This window comes from Galeopterus variegatus, unplaced genomic scaffold, assembly GCF_000696425.1.
Source record: "Galeopterus variegatus unplaced genomic scaffold, G_variegatus-3.0.2 Scaffold925, whole genome shotgun sequence".
Taxonomy (NCBI): Eukaryota; Metazoa; Chordata; class Mammalia; order Dermoptera; family Cynocephalidae; genus Galeopterus; species Galeopterus variegatus.
In genome coordinates this window covers 464,011-485,587 of record NW_007727036.1, presented here as the reverse complement: position 1 = coordinate 485,587, position 21,577 = coordinate 464,011, and the positions used below count along the sequence as shown (strand labels likewise).

The 21,577-nt window shown below is 34.8% G+C and overlaps 1 protein-coding gene across 1 annotated transcript; it reads left to right on the top strand.

Moving 5' to 3' along the window:
* Positions 1-303: 303 nt before the first annotated feature.
* DBF4 (DBF4 zinc finger) lies at positions 304-6,384 on the top strand (the record flags this gene model as incomplete). The annotated part of the gene is made up of 4 exons (XM_008573477.1): positions 304-432; positions 1,168-1,282; positions 4,330-4,454; positions 5,039-6,384. Coding segments are annotated over 4 exons (1,354 nt in total), but the record flags the coding sequence as incomplete, so codon positions are not given.
* Positions 6,385-21,577: the final 15,193 nt, after the last annotated feature.

Here is a 21,577-nt window from a genome sequence, read left to right as displayed (position 1 = left end):
ATAATAATCATATACATTGTATATTGACAAAATAAAAATTAAAAATAAAAAAATAAAAAAATAAAAAAATAAAAATGATTAAAGTAGTAAATCTTACATGTATTTTGCCACAACTGGAAAACTGTTTTTAAATGTTAAAGTAAGAAATTAGGCCTAGAAATCGATTCTTTGAAGGGAAGCCTAACTGATTTCTATTGTTTATTTCAGATTCCAGATGAATTAAATGATTTTGAAATATAAGACTTTAAAATTTGTTTTCTGTCATCCTAGAGAATCTCATGTATTGTCTTTTTATTCTTTTAGACTTTATAGGCCATTTTATCTTCAGCTGACCAATATACCTTTTATAAATTATTCTATTCAGAAGCCCTGCGGTCCATTTGATGTAGATAAGCTGTCTAGCATCCAAAAGCAAACTCAGGCTAAACTAAGGTTGGTTTCAATTTTTCCTTTTAGATGGAATATTATTTCAAATATCTCAAGTAGCTTTTTCTTTTAAAAAAAAACATTTGAAACAGTTCATTTTATGTTATGGTGGTGGTGATTGTGTGTTTCTAATCACTACTCTGATTATTTTTCCGCCTGTATATTTTTAATGTTTCTATGCTAGATTTGAAGTCTTAATCTGTTTTTGTTTTTTTTTTTTTGTCTTTTTTCCGTGTCTGGCAACGGATCGCAACCCTCAGTGTTGCCCCCGTACCGGACCGGGGACCGGCAACGGGATCGCAAGCCTCGGTGTTGCTCCTGCGCCTCGCTCAGCCAGTGAGCGGGAACCGGTCTGTATATGGGATCCGAACCCTCGGACGGGAGCGCCACCGCGCTTCCCAAGCAGCGCACTATCCAGTGCGCCACCGGGCCGGCCCTTAATCTGTTTTAAGTGTGTCATATTTAGACACTTTAGATAGTTGGGGAGGAGAGTATTAAAATATTTGCAAATCAGAATGTGTTGTTTCTCTTGAGTGATCTGTAATATTCTCCAGAATATACATTACTTTCTTAGTTCACTTTTTAATTTCTTAAAAAGAAATGTGGTTAAAAGTATTTGCTGACCTAAGTTGCTGTGCAAATTATGGCAGATTCTGTGTGTGAAAAGTTATGACAATAAATTTTAAAAGTTGTTCCTTAGGTTCAGCAGTTAATTCTTTTACCATGTATTTCTATCATCAGAATCCAAATGGATGGCAATAAATGTGGTGGAACCCCAATTCAACTCCAGTTGAAAGAGAAGAAAAAAAAAGGATATTGTGAATGTTGCTTACAGAAATATGAAGATCTTGAAACTGTAAATGTGATTTTATATTTAGGGGATTGATGTTTCTAAAACTCTGAATAATATTTGCTGTTTAAATTTTAGTTTGTTCTTGTGATTGTGGTTTACAAACTTGATAATTATAGGTAATGTATATTTGTTTTTGACAGAAATATCTTAAATTTTAAGAACCCAAACGAGGGAAATAAATTTTGAAAGATCATTTTTATTCATTCATTCATCAAATATTTATCGAGCATTTTTTTTTTTTTTTTTTTTTGCTCTTTTATTGAGCAAAAAAGACCAATTTCCTCCCCTCGTGAAGATCACATTCTGTGGGGAAAGTGGATAGGGGTGGGGGTAGGGCAGAGATAGTGCTATGAAAAAACATAAAACAGGAATGGGGATGTTGCTATTTATGTAGATGAGCCAAAGAATACCTAAATAAAAAGGTGACATTTGAGTAGAGACCTTAGAGAATTGAGGTAACAGTAGATATTGAAATAAGCAAGCATGGAAGTCCTGAATTAAACTGATTGATGGGATCAAAGAACAAATGATGGTGGCCTGTAATAAGCAGTGGTAGAGGAAGTGCTGAGACCTGGTCAGATGGTGGGTAGATTTTAAAGGTGGGGTTAAGAGGATTTGCCAATGGATTGGATGTTGGGAGTGAAAGATATTGAGTAAAATGCGACTATAATATTTTGGGTCCGAACAATTAAAAAATGGGTTGTTATTTACTAATGGGAAGAGAAGAATTGAGGAAAATGGAGACAATTCTTTGGGGCAGGAGGAAGAGAAATAGAATGGTTGGAAGGGTATAGGGGATGAAGATAGAATTTTAAAGATGAGAACTATTGCAGTTTGTAAGCAGATAAAAAGAGTTAAGAGCTCTGGAACAGGCTGCCTGGGTTTGAATCCTGGCTTCCTGTCTGGGTGACCTTGGACAGTGCCTGGCACATAGTAAGTGCCTATTAATGTTAGTCGTCAATTTGATTTTAATTTTTTAAACAGTAGATAATTTGTTTTGGTGTTTGGTTTGGTATAAGATGGTGGGAAAGTTAAGGAGAAAGAATAGTACTTTAAAATATCTTATTCATAAAGTATCTCTGTCTTCAGATTCTAAATTGAAGTCTGATTGTTTTATAATCCAAAATATATTAGTGCTTCATGTCAGTTTTTTGTGTTTTGTTGAAATAATAAAGGAGGAAAATGCAGTTAGTTTAATATTGCTCATAATCAGAAGGTTAAGTATTTCCCCTATCCAAAAATCATTTTGAAAATTAAAATTACAGATTTGGTCCTGAAATTTTACTTTGCTATTGTAGCAATAGAATAATCTACAGTGGATGCTTTCCTTAATATTGGTCTGTGATCCTAATTTGATGCTCAGAAAATCTTGGGACTAAAAAACACAAAAATTGACCACTGGTTACCACAAAGAAGGAAAATTAGTGAAAGTAGATGTTGGGATTAGAATTTAAGATCATGTTTTTAGTTTTTCTTTCCTATGTTTGTCTCTAAGAATAAAGAAAATATTCTTTTGTTTTTTGAATCTTAGATTTCACAATGATTCAGTTCCACCTGTATCAGGAGATTAATTTAACATTTTTGAGTACTGGAGATAAAGCAATAAACAAGGCAGACATTCTCTACCATTAGTTATAGTCTGACAGAGAAGATAGCTATAAAACACGTACAATCATATATCGCTTAATGAGACCAGAGTCGTATTTGTGGTCCATCGTTGACCAAAATGTCATTACACGGTACATGACTGTATTTGCAAGCATGATGAATGTCAAAAAAGTGAAGTATGAAGGTGTAGTTGTAATAAATAATGAGGTGACTTAACCTAGAATGAGAGTCATAGAAGGCCCAATTGAGAAAGTGACATTTAAATCAAGACCTAAAGGATGAGTAAGAACTAGGTGGAGGTAGAGGGGAACTACACAAAAGTTGGAGATTGTTTTACTTAAAGTAATTTATTTAAATTAATAAATTATTTTTTTTCTTCCCAGAACACAGATAGACTGAATCTGAACTTACAGATTTCTTGTTTCTTTTTAAATTTTAATTATTTCTCATTTTTTTAACATTACTGAGCATACATAATTTGTAAGATAAGTAAAGTGTTGTAAGGAAGGAATACATATGTATTCCAAGATGCATGTTGTTGTTTTTTTTTTTTTTTTGTAACCAATGGAGAATTTAGTTTTTGGAAATGCAGTCAAATGATCAAAATTTTAAATTATGTAAAACTGGGGAAACAGAAATGAGGTTTTTCTATGGTCATCTTGGTGCAAGCATCTAGATACATACAATTTCCTGATCAGCTGACAGATGATAGAATTAGCCTGGAGATTCCACCTATTCAGAAGGCACTTTGTTTCCTATGAGTTTTATCCCAATATTCTGTGAACTTGTTTTATGATTACTCTTAAAATTGAGGGTAACTTCTTTGTATTCTATATTGTGAGTTCTTAAGTAACTGAGATCATTTGTTTGTGCATTCTCTAATGTGTTTTTCAGTTATGAATATTGTTTTTAATACTTTGTAGCATTTAATGTGGTTCATGTGTGTGTTTATTTAATCTACCTTCTAGATCCTTGTATGTTTTGGATTCTTGTATGTTAATTTTTAGTAGTCACTTAAGTAAGCCCTACCTTGCTTAGTGTTAATTGTATAAACGTAAAGTAGTACAGGGAAAAGTGTTTACCAAAAATATTAGCACACACTGATTGTTAAATGTTACTGTTGTTTTTCTCCATCTTTATCTTTATTTTCTGATATAGCTCATTCTTTTCAGTTCCCATGTAACTACAAATTAGTACTTGACTTTTCTCACTGTCAGAAAAACGGAAGACTGTAAATCCAAAGTAATTTTAGTGGTTTCTCAGAAGTTACTTTTATTTTACTTCTTAACATCCTTTAAAGTTGAGTAAAAGTATATTTTCTTCGGAATAGTTATTGGAAATCTAATTTTAGGGGCATAAAAATGTTAGAAAACCTGAACACAAAGGCATCTGTTGATTTAAAAATATAATTTTATGACTAAACGCTTTTTATTTTGTTTTAGCACCTTCTAAGTGAACAACACAGAAACTTTGCGCAGAGTAACCAGTATCAAGTTGTTGATGATATTGTATCTAAATTAGTTTTTGACTTTGTGGAACATGAAAGGGACACACCTAAAAAGAAAAGGTAATTTATCTTAAATTCTACTAGAATATTAAACTATTCTATTAAACTAAAAATAAATCCAAAGTTTGCCTATTCTTAGAAGGAATATGTGTTTTCAAGGACATAAATCTGATTAGGAACTAATAACTTCTTTCCTCCCTTATTTCCCCACTATCAAGTGCTTACCTTAGATTACTTTTAGTCCCCTTCTTGACATTATAGTTTAGGAGAGAAATTGGCAGACTTTTTCTGTAAAGAGCCAGATAGTTAATATTTTAGATTTTATGAACCATAAGATCTCAGTTGCAACTACTCAGCTTTGCCGTTGTACAGTGGGTGTTGACTATGTTTCAGTAAAACTTTGTTTAGAAAAATAGACTGAAGGCTAGATTTTGTCCACAGGCTATGTAGTTTGTCAACTCCTGGTCCAGAATCATAAAGTTTATCATCTGCTCAGACTAAAAAGGCTTACAAAACTTTTAATCTTAAGTTTTATGAAACCTTCCTCCACTTGTCTCTATTAAGTCTTCTTTATCCTTTCACTAAATATTTCTTTTTAAACTCTACTTGCTGATAATAATTGTTTTGTTTTGTTTTCTATAAAGAATAAAATACAGTGTTGGATCCCTTTCTCCTGTTTCTACAAATGTCCTGAAAAAGACTGAATCAAACGAAAAACTAGAGTTGCGACATATTTCTCAGAAAGACTTCAGAGGAAATAATATACAGGTGATTGAGCAGAATTTCCTGTATAAAGAAACCCAGGAACCTGACCAAAAGCGTGTGTTTGTTTCAGAACCTATCCCCTGCCCTTCAAATGAATTGAGACAACGTAATGAGAAAACAACTAATAAATGTTCGACGTTAAATCTAGCTGAAAATGACATAAAAGAGAATTTTACACAGCTGCCTCCACATAAAAATAAACAGGAATGCATTCTTGACATTTCTGAACATAAGTTAATTATAAATGAAAATGGCTTAGAAGAAATAAGGGTAGGTTGCTGTCCATGTAGGCTACAGGCATCTACACAAGTTTCTAGTTGCAATAAAGATAATAGCTCATCTCAACTAAAACAAAAGTCAAATGCTGCGTTTTTTCCAGCAAAGGATCTGAGGGAAAAGGACCTTCATTCAGTATTTGGTCATGCTTCTGGTTTGATAACGGTAAACAGTTCACAAGAGCATGTAACAATTCAGGCAAAGACTCCCTCCCATAATCTTCCTGAGGAACCCAATGAATGTGACATCAAAAATATGGATAGTTTGCCTTCTGGTAAAATCCATCGAAAAGTGAAAATATTGGGACGAAATAGAAAAGAAAATCTGGAACCAAATGCTGAATTAGATAAGAAAAGAACTGAATTTCTTATTACACAAGAAGAAAACAGAATTTGTAGCTCACCAGTACAATCTCTACTGGAGTTATTTCAGACTAGTGAAGAGAAATCAGAATTTTTGGGTTTTACAAGCTACACGGAAAACATGGGTATATGTGATGTTTTAGATATTTGGGAAGAGGAAAATTCAAATAATCTGTTGTCAATGTTTTTCTCTTCCCCTTCAACTTCTACATTTACTGGCTTTTAGACTTTAAAAAAATAAATATGTTTCAAAAATGATAAGGATCATATTGAAATTTTTATAAATATGTATAAAAGTTCTTAGGATTCTTTTGCCAACTTTGTTTACAGAACCAAATGTAAATATTAACAATAAAGATGATTGCAATTTTCTACAGAATTGAAAACCCATCATAGGAAAATTATAGAATAAACTTGTGACTTGTCTTATTTTACTATAATTGTTTTCTGGGAATTTTAATGAATATTATAGTTTGCTTTATGTCACTGAAAACTAATTTCAAGTGAAATTTTGAGAATATAAAAAGTTACCATAAATCTAGATATTATGATTATATCTATTGTCTATTAAAATAGATTCCCATGTTGACATGACGTTATTGTTATTTAAAACCTAAATTCCATGCAGAAAGGAAAAAATACTAATTTCTATATGAATTCTGGAAGTCATTATCAGGAATAGATACTTGATCATGAGCCAGTTGGACCATGCTAGTATTGGCACTGAGTAATTAGATTATTTGTAGAGGTAAATAGAAGCCATGAAGTAAAAACCAGGCTACCATATGGAATATAATTATTCTGCTGTTCTTATTTACCTTTGTAAATAACTTTGAGAGTAATTTCTTTAAAAAGTGACTATTTACCCCCTAATTTGACATTAGGAAATAAAAGGAGGATGACATTGAAATATATATATGGTTTTGAAATATATGTGAGGATTGCCTTGATCTGGCACTTATTGGTACAATGATTTAGAGAAGAGAAAATTCAAATGTAAGAAACATTTCTACTCTTGTCTGTAGATATAAGGCATTTGCCTTTGAGTATGTTCTAGGACTGAGGCAGTTAAAATCAATGGCATTTGTTCACAGTAAAATTAGGTGCCATTGAATATTACATGAATATGTTGTAACTAAAAATTTACTTTGGTTACCAATTTTTTTGATATGTGGCTCTTAGTATAGAGTTAGTTCATGTGCTTTCATATGTATATTATTTTGACCATCTGGGCAATATCAGTGAGAAATACTGGCTTTTCGGCAGCTTTATTGTTCATACTAGTACCTTTACCAGGAGCACAGAAAGAGTCTTTACAGAGCATGTGTGCAAACCTTGTTTCCATTGTAAATTGCTACTGTAACATTTTCTGTCACAAATGCATGTGTGTATGTGTGAATCTGCATCAGGTTTTTTAGACAGCATTCTAAAAATATAGGTGAAACTTGAAAAATTGTATTTTTTTTCCATTCAGTTATGTGTATTCCTCACAGTTTGCCAAAAAATTAATATTCACGCTTTGTCCTTTGACTTTAGAGTGACAGTATATTCAATTTGCAGTGGTACTATAGTTTGTACTATAGTTTGCTCCAGAGTTGTTTGGTTTCATTTTGCCTTGGCTGTTTTTAATGAGAAAAAGACTGAATCCTCCAGTAGTTAAAGTTGTTAAACTTCATTTTGATACTGTTTTGAGCAATTATTTTGAACACTGGACTTTTAGAACACCCCCAAGATCTTTATAAACTACTCAGCTTTTAAAAATGATTAAATTATTTGGAACAATGCTATAAATTGTAGTAGGACCACCACATGGAGTTTGCAAGTGTGCTATGCACATGAGCACTGAGTCAAGGGAATGAATACAGGTAGAAATCCAGTCTGTTACCTGCAGAAGTAGTGTGCCCTGGCAATGAAGGTGCATTTACCTAGAAGTAGGAGTATTTTTTCCAAGGCACAGCCGAGTTGCCTTTGGGTTGTGTCTACCCAGAAGGTAACAGCATTTAATTGTGGTTTGGTTCCTCCCAGATACACTCATGAAAGACACTTTATAATGTAACAAGGCACCTTCAAAAGTAGGAATCTTCAAAGATTCCTCAGCAGGATAGATAGGAAACTCTTGCTTTGCTTGATAGAAAGTGACATGCTTTGCCGAAAGTGTCCAAACAAAAATTCCCCAGCAAGCACATGATAGTAGAATTCTGTGATATCAAGAACACTGAAGTTGAAAGGTGGTAGGAAAGGAAAACAAAAAAAGGCAACCTAATTTAACTTTCAGCTAAGGACAACAGGTAGTGTAGCATTCAAAGTTAGTGGCTCTGTTTTTCTAGGGGTGGATAGGAACAGCAGTGGTGAAGATAATGTGGTTTTGTGACTTGAAAACGTTTATTTTTCTAAGTTGACATGCAATGGTAGCAAAAGGTGTATTTTACACAATACAATCTCAAATGGTTTTTGAAGCCAATGACTTCTTTGCATGCATACTTTAGTATTATATCTAATATTTAAAAAATTTATGGAACCATATACACAGCTGTTTCTAATTCTAATGTTTGTAATTCGTGGAGAACCCTAATAAATATGAAAGCAAAATATACCTATATTTAAAAGGAATAGAAAACATGATTATGTGTGTGAAACTTTTACCTAAAACCACTGAACTTGAATTCTTATTTCCAGAATGTAGGGTTATTTTATGTTACCAGAATAGAATTTTTTTTTAAATGCACTTTGTTGCTAGGATGGATGTGCAGTTAATACTATTCTGCTATCTAAAGGATATATTAACATACTTAATGTTATATATTTATTTAAATGTTATCAATTTCTGTAAATGTAGTTTGGACTGTGAAATCAGTGAAAGTTTTTATTTTTCATTTAATATAGAAATATATTATGATGAACTCTTGGAAACAGAATTATTCTTAACTGATTTAGAAAATTCAAAACTCATGAGATACAGAAAAGAAATAAAGGGAAAAACTTTAGATCATAATGAGAAATGAGAGCTTGATTTCAATCTCCCATAACAAAGTGTGTCAAAGAAAATAATAGTTACATACGTAACAATATATATAAAGATTATTATAATCTAAAAAATTTATGTTAAGTTAATGTTTGATTAAAATTTTTACATCAATGGTGCTTTGTAGACTGATTAATAGTCTTTTTTTCTTGATTATTTAAAAAGATCAAAATTTGCAAACCTTTATCTAGACTGACCAAGAAAAAGACAAATTACTAAAATCAGAAACAGCCATAGCATAGTAGATCAGTTGCTTCTATTACACTGGAGCGGGCATTGAGGAGAGAAATTGTTATTTCCAGTCTCCGCTGGTGACTGTCCTTGCATCACTGCAGTTCAGTGTCTGTCGGGATGCCTGCATGGTAGCTGTGGGTAATGCTGTCGCATCAAGCTGCTTTTGCCCGTGGTGGTGGCTGTGGTGGGCCACCTGTGAGGAAGTTGTGTTTTCAGCTTGCTCCTTGCCTGTTTTTGAGCAGGGGATGCTGTGCTGGCCTCCTGCCTGAGGACACTGGGCCAAAGAAAGTTTTATTTTACACCTTTCAGTTAGAAATCACTCCAATGGTGTTTCATTAATAAAGTGAGATGTAAGAATGACGGGCCTCTTCCTATAGGAGATGAAAAGGTTTTTAAGCATAATGAAGAATGTAAACTAAACCCTCACTGGGCTAGCTGGATTTTATTTCTTTTTTCAGAGAGTAATATTTTTATTTGAATAAACAATAAATTAAAAGGTGATTCCATTCCATAAGCTGCATTTTTTAAATTTAAATTTATTAAAAAGTGTTGATTATACATATTTGTGGAGCACAGTTATATTTCAATACATGTATACAATGTGTAGTGATCAAATCAGGGTGGTTAGCCAATAAAATTTTATTATTTCTGGTGAGAACATTTAAACTCCTCTATTTGAAGAACAGAATATGTCAAATATGTTATATTTGATAACATACAGTAAATTATTGTTGATTATAGATGCCTAGCTTGACTGCACACCTATAGAACTCTAAATCACTAATTTCATCTTTGTAAACCTTATAAAGCAAGTTTCTTGGTGCTATCTTAAGATGTGAAACCCAAAACAAAATAATCAGCCATATCTATATGTACCTCAAAACTTCTACCTAAGCTTTTTTGTTTTTTTAATGTCCATTGATAAGGAACAAATTAAACACAAAGATTAACATCCTTAATGAGAAAAGAACTCTTAAAAATGAATTAGAAAATCTAACCAGAAACTTGGTAAAGGACATGAGCAGATAAGTTACACACCCCATAGAAACACTTGTGTCTAATAAGTAAGATGTTGCAGGTGGGGAGGGGGAAAGGAGGGATGGGGCTAAGGCCCTAGGACCCCCATCTCAGTGCCCTAGGATCTGGCCTAGCTCGATTTTAAAACCATGAGATTGCTGTGTAAAAAGGTCTAAAACAATGCCAAAGAGTAGGTTGCTCAAGAGACTAATTGGACCCAAATTACCTTAGATAACAGTCACTATGGACTTGCCTATATTAAAGTCTGTGCTATCACAAATAATATAACACATGAGGCATGTACTGTGATTACACTGTCATGGAGTGGAGTCGGGGACTAGGAAGGAGGAATAGGAGGGTACGAAGACAAGTCAAATGAGAAGGCAGTTTAGCCTTTGAGCTGCATCAGTTATAGGTAATGTTTATGGTGTCACACAAAAAGTAATATGGCATCCATTTTCCCACAAATTCCAACCAAGAAATTACCTTTTCTGCATAAAGATGCAGCATTATACCCATCTGTTCACCTGTGCACAACTTGGATTAAAAAGCAGAACTGAGGCCATTGCAAACAAGTTTTTTACCAGTAATTAGCATTAATTTTGTAGGCGGTATTTGAGGGAAGTAGCCTCCCCTAAAATCTCATACAAAAAAAGAGCTCTGGGCAATTAAAAAGGCAAAAGTAATTTGTCACCAAAAAAGTAATACTTAAGAAAAAGATTGCTAATTTTTAACAGTGTGAGAGAGTAGCATGTGACAGAAAAATAAGACTTGAACAAGAAACCAGGAACCTGGTGAAAACATAGATATACTCAGCCATACCTATTGAAGGATGTCACCAATTCCTTCATGAGAGAGAAGTCAAAATTGTCAAAGTCCTTGTATATTATTTATTGTATATTTGACTTGGTTGTACTTAAATGTACAGTAAATTGCATTTATCTTTTGTACTATAGTGTAGGCTCAACTGTCTTCAATACTTTCGCTGACTTCCTCAAATCTCAGATTAAATGCTAAAATGATTTTTGGGAATAGGTGAACACTGTTAAATTAACAAATTTAGTAGAACCAAGAAAGCAGAATCTGTAGAAGTTTCTTTTAACAAAGCTTTATTTTTGGTTTAAAATCACTTTGACCACATGCTCCAGTGTATGTGTGTGTGTTATATAATATACATATTCTACTGTACTAATACATGTTTTAAACATGCATAAGAAAATTTTTAAAGGATAAAATAAGTATATGCAATATTTTAAAAATATTGTTTTACTAGTGATACCAAAATCTTTTCGCACTCACCAAAAATATGGTATTAAAATATTTTACAAAGAGTCAAAAGAATTAGATGAAGTAACTAGATGGCCAGGTCTGTACGCTCTCCAATTTTAAAAAATTTAATATTTTGTGAAAATTTAGTTCATTTCAATACTTGGTTTTTATAGTTGTCATACCTCAAGCAAAAGCACATGAATACCTAGATTCTAAAAGAAGAATTGCATTGTTAGGTCTGTTTGCTAAATCCTAATACAAATTTTTCAGTATCATTCCCTAAGCATGCCAAATTTTCCATTGAAATCTAGCTGGTAAGTTTCTATATTCCTGAGATCAATCAGTTAGTTTTCAATTAATTAGAAGGTGTTCTATTTATTTTTTTAAGCAAAAAAAGTATTTTGGAAGATTTTTAAACAGGATAGAAAAGTTTATTTACAAATATGAAGATTCTTATAGTAGCATGTATCATTTTCAGTAATAAACTCATGTAACAATGGAAACATTGATGTATTGTTTTACAAGAGGCATAGGACCATTAAGATGTCTTGAACTCAAACTGTATTCTGCATCCCAGGAGATAATATCCTATCTACAAAAAAAAAAAAAAAAAATCACCTCCAAGCTGATGCTGCTTACAGGCCATTTCAATACCCTATCACTCAGGCAGCTTCTGGTTTATTCAGTATGTGGTAAGACCTGTGGATTACATGATCATGGGCCCACTCCCATACCTCCTTTGCTGTAAGTCAATCCTCTGGTCTAACACAAAGTTATACATGATGCCATGACAATAAATGGAAACCTCTGTAAGCCCTCCAAAAGTGATGATGTAGACACGAAAGACAAACTCATACCTGAAATATGTCTGTTACTGTGCCCAGTGTAATCAACTTGCCCTAAATGCCTAGTTGGTCTCCTCAGGGGATTGTGCCATATTAGGAACTCAGCTTTGGTCTCTGTTTCTAGCAGATTGGACATTTGGCAGTGACAGAAACACTAGATCAGCTTTGGTGAATAAGAACCTATACTATCGAGCCCATAAATAGCTTTCATCCTTGCCCACCGTGGCCACCTTGCTCATGTGCCCATTGTGCCAGCATTGGGGTGGCATTAACATGCAATATAAAAATGCTCACACTCCATGCCCACTCCCATATGCCACATGCTTCTACCCCCTGTACTCAGTCTTCTGATCTTTCTCTTCCCAAGTTCCTTAACAGCCAGTCAAGTCATTTCTCACTGGGTCCACATATATTGTAAACTCAGGCCACTTCTCTTTCTACACAACGGGGATGTCCAGGTACACCACTTGAAACTCTGCCCACTGGGAAGATTTTCTTTCATGACTGGCTTTCAATGCTACTACCGTTGAGTAGAGCTGTATGGCAGTTGCCATCTATTTTCATCTTGCATCCACAAAAGCAGCTCATCCATGAACCAAGTTTGGGTTTTTTCTCCTTTTTCATCTGGTCTTAAGGGATGGCCAATACAGCTGTAGTTGTGACCTAAGGGAGAGGCATTGATACAACAGTGATTGATGGCATGGGGGTCTTGCCTATCTGCTTATGTAACTTCCTTGAGCCCTCTGGTGCTGCTCTTGCTCAATCCCAAACCTTCCCAGTGTTATGACTTGGTAAATCTTATAATACCCCAGCTCATGACAGGCATCTGTGACCACATGGTGGGTTTTGCCCCATGGTCAGGTGTTCCATCTCTCAGACATCATCATCTTACACAGCAAAGTATTTTTGTTTTTGAAAAAATCTATAGCTCTCCACTAAAGATTGTTTGGCCTTATTTCCCACCCACCCTCCACCTCCCACCCATGGCCTGGGTTGGGATTTCCCTATTGGGGCTTGTCAGAAACTCCTCACAGCATCCTTTCCTATGATTTAACCTCTAGAACCTGTGAATCTACCTGGTCATGTGGCTGCAGATCCCTTTTCTGCTTGGGGGCTCCACTCACAGCAGAAAGCCTTTCCTACAATGGTGTAGAGTAATCCCAGTTTGAGTTTGCTGTGTCCAGAACATGAAGAGGCCTAGCAGACATTACACTTCCCTCTTCACGTTTGGGAAGTTCAGTATGCAATAATTTGTCGTTTACTTTGGATGGGGTGTCCTGGCATGTCCCTGACCACTGAAACTCTACAAATGTTACTAATTTATTAGGTCGCTAAATCTCTCACCCTCTGGAGAACATGTGTCTTATCAAAGTTTCTGATGTGCTAGCAACTTCCTGCTCATCTGGTCTGATAAGTATGATAACATCAATATAATGGATTAATGTGATATTCTCCATGGCATTGAGATATCGCCTAATTATAATATAACAAAGGACAAGAATGTTAAAAGAGCCCTGGGATAAAACTATAAATGTTTTCTGTAATCTTTTCCCTACTTGGGATCCCTTCCCCTGCCTTTTTTTTCTGATAGAGGTGGAAAATTATGCATCTGTATAGTCAATGGCTGAATACCATGCATCTGGTACCATGTTCATTTGCAATAAAAAAGATACCCCATCTGACATTGCAACTGCAATTGAGGCTACTTCTTACTGTGGTCTGTGGTGGTCCACTGTCATTTTTTATGATCCATATTTATACGATGGGAAGCAACCATTTCTATATCTTTTACATATTTAACAATGGCACTAATTTCCTCCATCACCATCACCACCACCATCCCAGGTTAAGATATTGTTTTTGATTTATTATTTTGGCTGAGGGGTAGAGGCAGTTTCAAAAGTTCTTACTTGGTCTTTTCCACTACAGTAGTTCTTATACTATAGACCAGGGACATGATATGAGGGACTGTATAAGGTACTAAGTACTTCTCTTCTAATAATACATTCAGAAACTAAGCAAATTACATAGTTAACTTACTGTGAGCCAAATCTCCTTGGCCAGGACTTCATTTTTTACTTGGCTCCTATATGCCCCCATTATAATAGGTGCTTTGGGTCCTAGGTATTACTGTCAATTCAGACCCTGTGTCCAACAAATATTTGGCTATTCCCCTTTTCCCAGTGCACAGTTTCCCAAGTAAATGGAGATAAGTACACTGAAGGAAGAACCAGGGAATAGTTACCACGTGCATTTGGAATGTATTGTATGATTTTCTCCTGAGGACATGGCCCCTTCTCCAGTCAATGGTTTCTGCATCGAAAAACTGACTTAAGTCTAGAAACAGAACAAGAGATCATGACTGGCGCTGAGGCTGATATATTTTAATGGTACATTTTAAGTGATTTACTTCTTGGCTGACCATTCGTTTGGCTCCATAAATTTCCGTCTTCTATTAACTAACCCTATTAAGTCTCTGAGGATCAGGCCCCTTATGGTTGCCTCTTCAACATTGCCACTTAAGTATGATAATTATGTCCACCTGACTTCTGATAGCTGAATGGCACCATCTAGCCTTCATTGTTTCAGGTCTTATCAACCCCAATGCTATTAATGAACATAGTTCTGTAACCGCCTTACCTACCATCATAAAGAGGAGGGCCACCACTGCATATTTTAGTAATATTGGTGCCCTTCCTTCTAGGGCATTCCTTATGTCCTTGGTAAATTGTGTGTCATCAGGGAAATCCCATGGAATATAGAAACCTGATGGGTTTTCTGGTCTTATATAATATATTCACCCAAGTATGCCCACTCTTCTTCCTTCACCATCCACTATGGAAATTATGGCAATTTTATTTCATTTAGCATGATTTATCAATTGTTATATGCTTCTAAAAGCCATACCATCAGCCCCTTCACACCATATCCTGAGCTCATTGTCAAGGTGTTAAATCCTGTGTCTCAGTAGAGTCCTTCCAAATCAGTAACTTTCCTCTACCTAATCTCATGTACAGATCCCCTTGATCAAGTACCCTCAAAATCTATTACCACATTCACCAAAATAGACCATATTGCAGACCATAAAAGGAAGATTAAAAAATTTAAGAGTAGAAATCATACAAAATATATTCTCAGACCACAATGGATTTAAACTAGGAACAAGTAACAGATATTTGGAAAATCCCCAGATATTTGTAAATAAAACAACACACTCCTAAATAACATAAGGGTCAGACACAGTCTCAAGAAAAACTGAAAATAATTTGCAGGAAAGGAAAATGAAAATACATGTCAAAATTTGTGGGATGCAGCTAAAGCAAGGTTTAAAGCAAATTTATAGTGTTATATGCTTATGCTTATATTAGAAAATAAGAAAGATGTAAACCTAAGGTTCAGGATTTTGTGTGGATATAAGTTTTTGACTCATTTGGGTAAATACCAAGGAGTATGATTGCTGGATCATATGGTAAGAGTATGTTTTGTTTTGTAAGAAACCGCCAAATTGTCTTTCAAAGTGGCTGTATCATTTTCCTTCGCACTAGCAATGTGTTAAAGTTCCTGTTGTTTTATATCCTTATCAGAATTTGGTGGTGTTGGTGTTTTGGAAGTTAGTAACTCTAATAGGTATGTGGTGGTATTTCATTGTTGTTTTTATTTGCATTCCCTTATGACATATAATGTTGGGCATCTTTTCAAATGCTTATTTGCCATCTGTATATCCTTTTAGGTGAGATGTCTTTTCAGATCTTTCGACTGTTTTAAAATTGGGTTGTTTGTTTTCTTATTGTTTTTAACAGTTCTTAGTATATTTTGTACACCTTTGTCAGATATGTGTTTGGCAAATGTTTTCTCCCAGTCTGTGGCTTGTCTTTTCATTCTCTAAATGTTTTTCACAGAGCAGAAGTTTGTTTATTTTTTATTTTTTTATTTTTTTCCTTTTTTGTCTTTTTTACTGACCGGTAATGGGATCACAACCCTCGGTGTCGCGCCCATACCAGGGACTGGCAACGGGATCGCAACCCTCGGTGTTGTGCCCACACCGCGCTCAGCCAGTGAGCGGGAACTGGTCTCCACATGGGATCCGAACCCTTGGCGGGAGCGCCGCCGCACTCCCAAGCGGCGCACTCTCCAGTGCGCCACCGGGCCGGCCCAGAAGTTTATATTTTTAATGAAGTTGAACTTATTTTTTCTTTCATGGATTGTGCTTTTGGTGTTGTATCTAAAAGTTACCACCAAACTCAAGGCCACCTAGATTTTCTCCTATGTTACCTTCTAGAAGTTTTATAATTTTGTGTTTTACATTTAGGTCCATGATCCATGTTGAGTTAATTTTTGTGGAAGGTTTAATGTCTAGGTCTAGTTTCATTTTTTTGCAGATGTCCAGTTGTTCCAGCCCCATTTGTTGAAAAGACTATCATTTTTTTATGATGTTGAATAGGAGGGTAGAAGTGGATATCCTTGCCTTGTTCCTTGTCTTTGCAGAAAAGCACCTAGTTTCTCACCACTAATTACGATGTTAGCTAGACTTTTTGTAGATATTCCTTATCAAGTAGAGGAGCTTCCCCTCTATTTCTAGTTTGCCTTGAGTTTTTATCATAAATGGTTGTTGCATTTTGTCAAATGCTTTTTCTACCTCTATTGATATATGATTCTATTATTTTTCTTTTTAGCCTGTTGATGCAATGAATAACATTGATTTTTAAATGTTGATCCAGCTTTGCATACCTAGATAAATTCCACATGGTTGAGATGAATAATTCTTTTTTTAGACTTTTGGGTTCAATTTGCCGATACTTAATTGAGGATTTCTGCATCTATGTTCATGAGAGATATTGGTCTGCAGTTTTCCTTTCTTATAATGTCTGTTTTGGGTATTAGGGAATTCTGGCCTCATAGAATGAGTTAGGAAGTATTCCGTCTGCTTCTATTTTCTGGAAGAGATTGTAGAGAACTGCTGTAATTTCTTCCTTAAAAGTTTGGTAAAATTAATGAATGAATTCCTCTGGGCCTGCTGCTGTTTTGAAGTGTTATTAATTACTGATTCAATTTCTTTAATAGACTTAGGCCTATTTAGATTATCTATTTCTCCTTGTGTGAGCTTTGGTAGAGTGTGACTTTGAAGAAATTGGTCCATTTCAGCTAGGTTATCAAATTTTGGGGCATAATGTTGTTTATAATATTTATTGTCCTTTTAATGTCCATGAGATCAGTAGTGAAAGCTCCCCTTTCATTTCTGGTATTAGTAATTTGTGCTTTCTCTTTTTTTTTCCCTTAGTTAACCTGGCTAGAGGTTTACCAATTTTATTAATCTCTTCAAAGAACCAGCTTTTATTTTTGTTGATTTTCCCCTATTGATTTCCTGTTTTCAATTTCTTTGATTTCTAGTCTAACTTTTGTTATTTTTTTTTCTTCTGCTTACTTTGGATTTAATTTGCTCTTTTCCTAGTTTCCTAAGGTAGGCACAAGTTATTAATTTTAAATATTTCTTGTTTTCTAATATATGCATTCAATGCTGTACATTTCCTCTAATCGCTACTTTTGCTGTATCTCCAAAATTCTGGTAAGTTGTATTTCCATTTAGTTTAAAATATTTTAACATTTATCTTGAGATTTCTTCTTTGACCCATGTGTTAATTAGAATTGTGTTGCTTATCCTTTGACAAACATCTTCCCATCCTCCCCTGCTCTCCAACCACCCGTTTCTTATAACCAGTACTGTAGTCTATACTTCTGTGAGATCAACTTTTTTTTAGATTCCATACATACATGAGATAAAAAGGATACATAATTATAGTTAGATGGGAAGAATAGATTAAAAGAGACCTATTGTACAGCCAGGTGACTATAGTTAATGAAAATGTATTGTATCCATTGTATTTCTTTCTCTCTCTCTCTCTTTTTTTTGGTAGCTGGCAAGGGGATCTGAACCCTTTAACTTGTTGTTATGACACTGTGCTCTAAACAACTGAGCTAACCAGATAGCCGATATATATTGTATTCTTGAAAAATGTGAAGGGTGGATGTTAAGTGCTCTCACCACAAAAATGGTAACTGTGTGAGGTAATGCATTTGTTAATTAGCTAGATTTAACCATTCCACATGTATATACTAGGGGTCTTCAAAAAATTCATGGAAAATGCATATTATTAAAAAACTGCATGAATTTCAAAATTTTTTTTGCACGAAAATAAATTTTTATTAACTTGTTTTAAAATGTCTGAACAGTATCTAGTATGAGGCACTAAGAAGGATAAGACAGCAGTTTGAAGACAGCCCCTATCAGAGCAACATGAATTCTGCTAAAATTGAAACAAAAACAAACATCAAATTTATGGTGAAGCTTGGGTGGAAGAATGGTGAAATCATTGATGTTTTATGAAAAGTTTATGGGGACAATGCCGCATAGAAGTCAGCAGTTTACAAATGGGTAACTCTTTTTAAGAAGGGACAATACAATGTTGAAGGCGAAGCTCACAGCAGCAGACCATCTACATCAACTTGCAAGGAAAAAATAAACCTCATTCATGACCTAACTGAAGAGGACGGGCGATTAAAAGAAGAAACAATGGCCAACATCACAGACGTCTCAAATGGATCAGCTTATTCAATTGACTGAAAAATTACAGTTAAGCAAACTTTCTGCTCAACGGGTTCCAAAACTGTTGCACCCAAATCAGCCGCAGACAAGAGCAGAGCTTTCATTGGAAATTTTAAACAAGTGGGATCAAGATCCTGAAGCATTTCTTCAGAGAAACGTAACAGGGGACAAAACATGGCTTTACCAGTATGATCCTGAAGACAAAGCACAATCAAAGCCATGGCTACTAAGAAGTGGAAGTGATCCGGTCAAAGCAAAAGTGGATGGGTCAAGAGCAAAGGTCATGGCAACAGTTTTTGGGGGGATGCTCCAGGCATTTTGCTTGTTGAGTTTCTGGAGGGCTAGGGAACGATAACATCTGCTCATTATGAGAGTATTTGGAGAAAGCCAAAACTTTAGCAGCAAAACACCCAGAAAAGATTCAGTAGAGAGTTTTTCTCCATCAAGACAATGCTCCTGCTCATTCCTCTCATCAAACAAAGGCCATTTTGCCAGAGTTTCAATGGAAAATCACCAGGCATTTAATTTACAGCTCTGATTTGACCCTTTCTGACTTTTTTGTTTGTTTGTTTGTTTCCTAATCTTAAAAAACCTTCAAAGGGCACCCATTTTTCTTCAGCTAATAATGTAAAAAAGATTGCATCAACATGGTTAAATTCCCAGGACCCTCAGTTCTTTAGCAGTAGATGATAAGGTTGGTATCATCACTTACAAAAGTGTCTTGAAATTGATGGAGCTCATGTTGAGAAATAAAGTTTTTATTTTTTATTTTTAATATTTGAATTCCATTTTCCACAAACTTTTTGAAGTCCTTTCATAAACTTCAAAACATCATGTTGTACACAGTAAAAACATACAGTTTATCTGTCAATTAAAAAAACTAAAAAAATTTTTAAATTAAATAGAAGTTTGTTATTTAATCTCCAGGTATTTTGAAGGTTTTCTAGCTGTATTTCTGTTACCAATTTCTGGTTTAATTCAATTGTTTTGACACAGATATAGATACAGATGAAATTGGCAAGATGTGGCCAGCATACTACTTCAAATAGATTCAAACGAGTCTATTTCCTGACACACATCCTCCCAACCCCCCCCACATACAACTTGGAGAAACTGTGTATATTTCCATTAAACATGTTATCTTTTCAGTATCCTAGCATCTTACAATTATATCTTAGTATATTCATGGGTTGCTGCTGGTTCTTAGCAACATAGAAAATAAAAATTCTCTTTTATGTGCAAGACTATACATAAAAAATTATTTGCTAAAAAACAGTTTGGGCCGGCCCCATGGTGCACTCGGTAGAGTCCAGCACTTGGGTGCGCAGCGGCATTCCTGCCACGGGTTCGGATCCTATATAGGGATGGCCGGTGTGCTCACTGGCTGAGCGCGGTGCGGACAACACCAAGCCAAGGGTTGCGATCCCCTTACCAGTCACAAAAAAGACAAAAAAAAAAAAAACAGTTTAATTTGTTTTGCTAGTTTAGAAATCATAAAGGCTATTTATAACATTTTAACTTTCATACAAAGACATTTATATGTATTCATTCTTCTGGCCAGAATATGCATTCATATCTCAAATAGGTATATTTTATAAAAGCTTAAAAACATTTTTAAACAATGAAAACTTAATATTTCAATTAATGTCTTCTTTATGCCAACTTATGTGAGGCAGCAAGTACTCTGAACACTATTTAAAACTTAAAAATTATCAAACATACAAAAGTATAGAGATATGTATAAATGAACCCTCACGTACCGTTCATACAGCCTTTACAATTACCAACATTTTGCCATTGAAATATCATTTAAAAATTCAATTAGCTTCCAATATATTTGCAGAAATTACAGCGTTCTGAGGTCACAGACTCTTCAGAAAGAACAAGTACTTATCTGTAAAAAAAAAAAGATTAACTCACCCATGGTAAAAGAGAGTTACTCAGAGTTAAAAATGACAACTAACATATGATTGGCATAGGCAAAAACTTATAATTTTTTCACAACATCAGTCTTCTATTCCCTCACTGATTTAACACTCCTTTTCTAGAGTAGTGAAAACACAGAGGACTTCTTAGCTGTAAGCTTGCCTCCTCCCACACCTGAAACCTTAGCCTCGTGCTAAATCAGGAATCTTCCTTTTTTTTTAGAGCCCTTCTTTGTTTCTTTAACAGCTTTATTGAAGTATAATTTACATTCCATAAAATTCTTCAAATTCATCACATACTTTAATGATTTTGAGAAAATTCACAGAGTTGGGGAACCACCACCATAATCCAGTTTTAGATTTCCATTGTTCCCAAAAGTGCCCCTCTCATTTAATATTGCATTAGGAGCCACATCAGACTTCTAAATACATTTATGCTGTAATATGGCAGGAAATGGGGTGAACTGGGGGCTGCGTGGTGGATAGAGTTGGCTTATCTCTCACGATTTAATTGCTATCTTTTTATAAAAAATTTGATTTTATTTTGTAAATATACAATGTGGTTGATTATTGTGGCCCATTACTGAAACCTCCCTCCTTGCTTCCTCTCCCCGCTCCCTCCCAACAATCTCCTATCTGTTTGCTTGTCGTATCAGCTTCAAGGAACTGTAATTGTTATGTCTTCTTCCCCACCGCCTGGTTTTATTGTGTATTTATTTGTTTTTAGCTCCTACAAATAAGTGAGAACATGTGCTATTTCTCTTTCTGTGCCTGACTTGTTTCACTTAATATCATTCTCTCAAGGTCCATCCATGTTGTTGCAAATGACAGTATTTCATTCTTTTTTATAGCTGAGTAGTATTCCAT